Source organism: Hermetia illucens, chromosome 1, assembly GCF_905115235.1.
Source record: "Hermetia illucens chromosome 1, iHerIll2.2.curated.20191125, whole genome shotgun sequence".
In the NCBI taxonomy this organism is placed as follows: Eukaryota; Metazoa; Arthropoda; class Insecta; order Diptera; family Stratiomyidae; genus Hermetia; species Hermetia illucens.
In genome coordinates, this window is record NC_051849.1 from 175,269,249 (window position 1) to 175,277,692 (window position 8,444).

An 8,444-nucleotide genomic window follows, 5' to 3' on the forward strand; every position below is an offset into this window, starting at 1 on the left:
CTCGCAATTTTTCTTGTTAAGAACCCAAATCTCCGAGGAATACATGAGGACTGGCAAGATCATAGTCTTGCACAGTTTCTTTCTTATTACTTTGACCCTACGGTGAGATGTTTCAAACGGAACAGTTTTTGTAAGCTGAAATAGTCTCTGTTGGCTGCCAACAACCGTGCGCGGATTTCATCATCGTAGCTGTTTTCGGTTGCGATTTTGGACCCTAGTTAGGAGAAGTTATCAAAGTTGTCGTTTCCTACCTTTATTATTTTCATTTGACCAGTGCGATTTGATATTGTTGGTTGCTTGGTTTTTGGTTGACGTTGCCTCCATCTATTTCGTCCTGCCTTCATTGATATGCAAGCTCAAGCTCTCTCCCCGATTACTGCCTGCTCGATCTGGATTAAGAGAGTTTGTACGTCTCGGATCGTTCTCCCCATTGCGCCGATATCGTCAGTATACCATATTCCAGCAGTTTTCCCATCGCTTGCCGCAAAGAGAAAATTTGATCTAGTGCTGATTTCCCTAGAGTGAAACCTCTTTGGTATGGGCCAATGATGCTCTGGGCATATGGGACTATCCGGTCTAGCAAGAGAGCGGAGAATATCTTATAGATGGTACTCAGCAATGTGACACCTCTATAATTGCTGCACCGTGATATCTACCTTTTTATCTTTGCCAGTCGTCAGGCATTTATGCGCTGTCCCACACTTTGAATATCAACTGATGAGCCGCTTGGTGTAGTTGGTCGCCTCCACATTTAACCAATTCGGCTGTAATACCTTCGGTTCATTGCGACTTATGGTTTCTAAGCCAGCGAATTGCACAGACTATTTCCTCCATGCTTAATGGTGGTAGTATTTGTCCGTCGTCTTCAGTTGGCGGGACCTCCAACTTGTCGACGGTCTGGTTGTTGAACAGCTAATCAAAATACTCAACCGATTGCTCCAATATTCCTATTCTATCGGAAACCAGATTTCCCTCTTTGTCTCTGCAGGATGAGCATCGAGGTGTATAGCGTTTCATTCTGCTGACTAGTTGCTCCCTGCGCTTTTCGAATTCACAAATGTATTGGTTCTCCCAGGCTTCCTTTTTTTGTCTGTGAAGTCGCTTCTCTGTTCGACGGAGTTCGTGATAAGTCTCCGCGCGTGCTCACGTTCTTTGAGAATACAACATCACTCGGTATCTGGCATTCTTCCGTTGCTAGCTGACATTCATCGTCGATCCAGCCGTTCCGAGCTTTTTTTGACTGGGGCCAAGTATGTTTGTGGCCGTTTAAGTGACAATGTTCTTCAGGTGGTTGTGAAGATCATTTGTTGATCATCATCATCATCATCATCTCCGGGACCTCTCCTGACTGCTTAGTAACTTGAAGCCAATAATAGCTGGTTTCTATTTTTGGTTGACTAAAGAACCTACTTCGAGCACACTATAATATATGAACTAGTGGTTCTTCGCCAGGAAATCGGCCTCTGTCCAATGCATCTCCTGCAACGCAAATCGTTATTGCATTTTCTTTGCCGGTGTCGTCGTTGTATTGTCAATTCAGTCCAAGACTCCGTTCCTGTTTTTCATAGGGAGACAGCCCCTTTCACCTCTTCTATAAAGAAAAGTGCGCAGTTTTCAACGCCTTCCGTGCTGCCGCCATCAATTCGTACAGGATGTGCAGGGAATAGTGCCACCCGCACACTAATGTGTACTGTTATGGTTGCCATCACCCCTTCCTGGGGTGGATAGCATCAACTATACATACGTGCCATCGTTCGCAGTTACATGAAATGGTGACCCACTCATCGATCATCTTGGGAGCGTGGATTCTACTGCATAGCGTAGCCCGCAATGCAAGTGTCGCCCCTCCTATCCATTGTCACTTCCGTCTTCCGATCACAGTGCGCACGAGTGCTAGGTTTGTGTGCCGCCGAAGTTCTACGTTTGAGATAGTGTCAAGCCAGCGCACTCCGACCATTTGACGCAAACTGGTATTGACGAAAACGGGTAACAGCGAAGATTATTTTCCATGTGCTAATCCTATATAGCAACACCGAAAGAACATTATCGCAGAACAGTTTCAACTTGAACTTGGTGTTGAGATAATTGTATTTCCAAATTTTAGACAAAGCAGCAAAATCAGATCTAGCGCTGCTAATTCGTCGGGCAATATCCAATTCGTTGCCACCGTCGCTTAGATAATTAGTTTAATTTAGAGAGGGGAGTCGCAGCTCCAAGCACTCAGACATTTGCTGGGCCCATTGTACTATTCACGGAGATCGCCTATTCATCGGCCTCTCATGGATGGCGTTTGCAGACTTTCGTGAATCTGAAAACATTCTCCAGAGACAGAGAATGCTCAGTGTCTTCGTTGAAGGAAACCTTCCAAAGTTATTTTCGTCTGAGGTCTGAGGAGGGTGGGCAGCTGTATACGAAGTGCAGGGCCGTCTCTTCTTCTTCCTCGCATTGGCTGCATATGGCCTAGACCACCACTCCGATTTTTTCTACGTGATAGATTAAGGGGCAGTGTCCCGTTAAAAGTTCTACTAGGGTTTTCAAGTCTCACTTCGTAAGAGACAACTCTCTAGCGGCCTCGAGTTCCTTCACAAAGATTTTCGTCTACCGGCAAAAGGTCAAATTTCTCCATTCGGCTGTGTGAGTCCTTGCCATTTCCCCTTTCAGAGTAGACTTGACTTAAAAGCTGGTTCCGCCCCACCATTGTGGAGTCAAAACCTTGCCGAGCCAGTATGCCAGCTTGCACATTGCCACCGGTGTTTGAATGCCATGGAACCCACATCAGGAATGTTTCGTTCAGTCGGCCAAGTTTCAGCAGCCCCTGATGTCAACTCCACACCCACTGGTTTGATATGTCGTTGCTGTTTAGTGGTTATAATGCTGCGTGACTGTCGGAACTGATTCGAATGATGCGACCCCTCCATTGCCGCAAGCATCTTTTCAAAGACGAATCTGGAAATCATATGATTGGCGGGCATCAGAGCCACCTGATGATTGCCAAGAAATTTCCAAATAGACGAATGACCGTATGACTGGCCACCCATCCACGCGCCACAGTATCAAGCCTATATGCGTCATTAGTTGCTTTCCATTTTACCTCCAAATGGATAGGGGGTAAATTTAGAGGAGCTTCGAGTGCCATGGTCGATGTACTACTCATTGCTCTTGTACTACTTAGTCAACCGAGCTTCTGAATCTACGTCAGCAGCTTCCCGCTGTTAGCAAAGTTCAGTCTCGGCTAACGGTTAAAAATGGGTTTTGTTATGCATGTATACATCAAATGAGTCCATTTTGGTGAAAGTCCCCAGGTCTCACCTATCGCACTTCTACAGCACCAGAGCAATCTGAAGGATTTTTGGTATTGTTCCTGGATATGGTGCTTCCACGTGAACTTGGAGTCGAGGTTTCCTTTAAAATATTTAACTGTATGTAGCAGCTGGATTTCCGTCCCTTTTAAAGTGGGTAGCATGTAGCTGCTCCACCTGACTTTCCAGGTGAACATAACTAATTCAGTCTTGCTAGCGTTTACAGTGAGTTCATTCCGGAGGCACCAAGTATAGATTACATGCAGTGTTGCATTTAGGCGGTTATAATAATCACGATAATTAATCCAGATAAATTATCCGCAAATGCTTGTGGGAAGACATTTGTACCCTCCAGGAGCCATAGCAAAGTGTCTATTACCGGGAGCCATAACAAAGGAGAGAGAATCTCTCCCTCGGCAACCCCTAAGACACTCTGCCTCAATAGACTTCTGTCCGACCAATATGTGGATCTTTCTCCGCTCTAGCATGTGAAGGATACAACTCATTAATGGCGTATGGACTCCATGCTGTCTTGACGCGTTACAGATCGGCGCGAATGAGTCATAATTGAAGGCGCCTCCGATGTTCATAAATGCGCCTGAGGTGTATACTTTATCGAACATTGTATTTCCCTTTCTGGTAGACATGTCGCCTATAGTGAAGTGGCCACTTATGGATATATGTATCCCTTATGAATCAATCTATTAGTCTTTCCAGTCCTTTTAGCAGTAAGGAAGTTAGGATGATCAATCTGAAGCTTTTTTGCGTCTGTATAGGAGGGTTCCCTGGTTTGGGAATAAATATTACCTTCACGTCACGCCAGCTGGTTGAAATGTAATCATGTGCTAGGCAAGCACGGAATATATTCCGAATGCGTTGGTCAAGGGCGTCCATTCCCTCTATTATTAGAACAGGAATAATGCCATCCGGACCTGCAGACTTGCACCTATGGAACGGGTTAAATGCCCGTTTCACTTGTTCCAGTGAAACTACTTTGCATGCTAGAGTCCAATCTTTCGGTTGAGGGATGTATGCATCCGTTGGCTCCGAGATTATATTTTGCATCCTGTCTGGGAAGTGCACTTCAAACAAATGGTTTGCCGTTTCCTTATTCCTAGATAAGCCAACTGCTTGCTACGTTCGTTGACTAGGATTTGCTTTAGTTTTGAGGTTGCTTCAAGAGAGTTGGTCTTTTCGCAAAAGCGTCTCCATGATGATCGTTTGGCCAACCTTATGTTCTTCTTTAGAGCTTTTTGGGCCTCTTTGTACCGAATCCAACAAACGCCTGAATCAGACTTTAGAGCTCGGTTGAGGAGCACCCTTGGCGTTCTCCACTATTTCGCCAAATCTGAGTTCTACTATGATGTTTTACCCTTCTTTGACATCTTGTGTAGACAGATCTCTTCGAAAGTTTCTCTAATGCTGGGTGTGATCATTTGGGTTGTCTTCTCAGTTCCAGCAATGGATTTGATGCATCTTCTAAGTATCAGTTCCTTCTCCGCGCGCTCGGTTCTGTTCTGTATCTTGACCTCTCGGGTGAAGGTTGTAATCTGAGAGCATGATATCATTTGATACTCTCCTTTCTCCGACTAGAGCCGAAATGTCAGGGGATGTCACCGTGATGTCAATGACCTTTTGCCTGACCATTTGAAGAAAGTGGGTTCATTATCCAAATTGAGGATCTGCAATTCGCTCCGCAGTAGTCTCGATTCATTCGCGTTGATGTTGGAACTTTCCCAGCCTATATGGTGATCGTTAACATCACATCCCATTCCCATGCCTTTACTTTTGGCATATTGGTTAGCTCTGATGAATGTTCCACTGGGAGCTTCGTTTGCGTCATAAGGAAAATAAAAGCAGAGCACCATAGGATCATCACCCTGTTGGAGTTTTATGGTCAATTTTATTGGTGAAGTGTCGCCATTACATAGGTTGTTAACCAATATAGCTTGGAAGTCTTTTGAAACCACCATGCAGGCGCTGGGTATATCACTTCCATTGGCATACAGCAAGTCAGCATATCGGAAGTTAAAGCCCCTAATTTCCCCACCAATAACCCATGGTTCTTGTATGAGGTATATACATGTCTTGTAGCTATTGATCCGACGAATGATAAGTGGAGTCGCCGCTTTACAATGCTGCAAACTTATTTGAGAGATATGGCACCTTATCTACAGTTCAGATAAAGATGCGTAGTCTACACGTCCCCCTCGATGGTTTTAGAAGCCGACACTTGTAGTTCGACGGTCCCTAGCCAGTAGTGGAACCGACAGTTGGTTTGTTGCCGAACCTTCTTAATATCTGGTTCAAGAACACCGATTGTGAGGAAAGTTCCCAGCCTATCGGCTCTTCCCCTTGCTTTGCTACCTAGTAGCATCTAGCTGGAGGTGTTGAGGTTGTTCCGCACTCCAAGTTCTTCCAGGACCTCAGCACCATTACGCTCCTTTACTGGAAGCAAGAGAAAGCACTTTCTAAACGATGGTAGCTCGGAAACCCTCTTGAGGGTCAATCGCGTAACCTCCCACACATTGTTGACGGAGAAGCAGTACTGTCTAAGCCACTCCTTTATCCGTAACATTTTTCGGTAATACCTACCGACTCAAAGCGTAGTTTGATCCCTTGCAAGGATGCAGTCTTTACAGCTAGGAGAAGATTTCACCTAAGCTGTTCACACTGCTCTGTATCGTAAATGAGAGTGTTGGTGTCATCAAACAAGACCCATCCATTGGCTTCGGTAGCCTTGGCTGCAAATGGAGACTAAGCCGTTGCTCGCCGAGCCTTTTTTCGGTCATTCGAATTGAAGAGTGGGGATCGTCAGAAGACCGCTGCCGCTTTAGTTTGCCCTTAGCCGCAGATATCCCAGACGATCCTTTGCCTTCAACTTTGGGGGTTGTTTTTTTCGCAGACGCGGTTTGCTCGAAAGCGGTTTGCCGAACGCTTTTTGCCGGAGGCATTGTTTTACGCGAAGGTTGTTTGCTGCCCGAAGACAGATGCTTACTCGTGGTAAGACTTTAGTCTCAACAAGTGGCGTCGGTTGGAGCCCGGGTCAGAAATGCTGACAGAAATGGACTGCTTCGAATCCGTCCGTTAAGGACTGGGTCCTAATAGGGTTGATTTCCACTTGAATAAGTGGCAAATCTGAGCTAGACTAGGGTTCTCCATCGAAGAGCTCAGGGTTGCCCCTTCGCTCAAGGTTGAAAAGTCATGATAAAAGTGCTGGTTTCTTCATAGTTGGCTCCCATGGTCTTTATTTTACCAAGGGAAAATAAGTTAATCTCGGCAGAGCCTTTTTTGGCGAGACAAGGCTGGTTGAAACTGGGGTCGCTGGCAACTAGAGTTCACCGTTCACGACCACATCTTGACCCCTGTGACCATTCAGCCCTCGGCATGGTATACATACCTTGGCTTAGGGTTTTGATTATCGGTTAGTTTTAGGTGTCACCTCTGGTATCCCGAAGGATCATCCTTACTGAGCTCCCTCACCACTACAAGGTAGGTAAACGTCGAGGGAACGCCATCCTCGCTTGCTAGATACACAAATTGAGTGACGCTTTCGATGCTCTGGCCATTAGTGCAGACAGGGAGAGCGCGAGTCACGACCGCCATCAGCCGCCGCAGCCTTCAACCCCTTTTGTTCATCCATCTAATATGTACTATTAGCTATACTGATTATAAGGTCCATTTTCTTTGTACATGTAAAATAAATGGCTATTACGAAATTATTTATTTTATTTATTTCTAGCACTCGATACCTGCGATTACCGGCATCAAATATACCAAAGTCTGACTGTTTTGGTTATCTTATGAAACTTGGAAGCAGGTGGCGAGGCTGGTCAAAGCGATATTGTGTCTTGAAAGATGCTTGCCTTTATTTCTATCAAGAATCCGGAAGCAAGAACGCGCTTGGTGAGTAATAACTGACAATTATGAAGTTTTTAGTTTTATGTTGAACATCAGCTCCTAAACTATAACTCTTTCTAGGAATGGCATGCCTGCAAGGATACCGAGCTCAACCTTATTCAAGCAGCACAATTGGGAAGAAGTTTGTTTTCGAACTGGTGCCATGTGAGGGTAAATTAAGACATTTCTACTTCAGCACAGAATCTGAACTAGACAAGAAGAGGTTCGCAACAAAGTAATTTTGTACATTTAATAGCAAAGAATTAATTTTATGATTTTACAGGTGGATAGCTGCACTTGATTACTCGATAGAACGCTGGATGAAAGCGGGTTAATTCCAAGTTGGTAGAAAACCAAATTCATAAGATTGTCTTGATAGAGGCCCCATGATTTCAAAATATCTGTAAAGAAAAGTGTGAATATAATACTGTAGACCTACTAAGTTTACTTTATTCCTAAACTGAACCACATTTTTCATTTACGTTAAAACTAACTCAAAACGCATTGAAATCGATATTCGCTTATCAGAAAAATGCCTTCAAAAATCTCCATAATTTCAGGCAGAGAAAAAATTTATTTACAGAACGAGAATTCCCTTAAATATATATTTAAAAACTACTCCTTAAGAAAGGGACTGATAAAAGTAGTGAAAATAATTGTTAATATAATGTCGAGTGAAGTTGATATTACTGTGTAATGAATAATAATCTTAAAACCTACAAAAGATATATAATATTTGCTGTTGTCGAAGAAGGGGTGATACACCACTTCAACTCGAATTTGATGTGTATATTTTGCGTAAAAAGTCTTATGCACTGACATTTTATTAATATTTAAAATATTTAGAGGGTAGACCATGACATAAGTTATTGAAAAGAGGGGAAAAAATTGAAATGAAATTTTTATTCAAAATATCTAAAGTGATAGCAGCGTTTTGGAAAAATCAATAATTTCTTGGAAAAACAAAAAACAAATTGGTAAATGAATTAAATATTAGAAATCGATTTAGATAAGTTCAAAAACCCATAGGGAAGACCATTTAGATATTAATTGAAATTAGATGTTAAAAAATTGTAAGGATTCATTATTATGGAAGAATATTTAAAAAAGTGGAAACCATGTAAGCCATTCACCTTGAAATTCACAATGAAACCAAATAAGACAAAACTATTAATGGATGTTACAAACCGACAAAAGATATAAATGTAAACCCATATATAAATGTTTCTAGAGCTTTAAAAATAA

General features: G+C 43.2%; 1 protein-coding gene across 2 annotated transcripts in view; it reads left to right on the forward strand.

The window, feature by feature from the left end:
* LOC119659515 (FERM, ARHGEF and pleckstrin domain-containing protein 2) overlaps positions 1-7,908 on the forward strand; it is a 449,110-nt gene extending 441,202 nt beyond the window's left edge. For both annotated transcript variants that reach the window (XM_038067657.1, XM_038067648.1), the window contains 3 exons: positions 7,042-7,205; positions 7,281-7,422; positions 7,483-7,908. In XM_038067657.1, the coding sequence (XP_037923585.1) occupies positions 7,042-7,205; positions 7,281-7,422; positions 7,483-7,534 (358 nt within the window). In that variant the 3' untranslated portion in view covers positions 7,535-7,908. The remainder of the gene's footprint in view (positions 1-7,041; positions 7,206-7,280; positions 7,423-7,482) is intronic.
* The last annotated feature ends 536 nt before the right edge of the window (positions 7,909-8,444 follow it).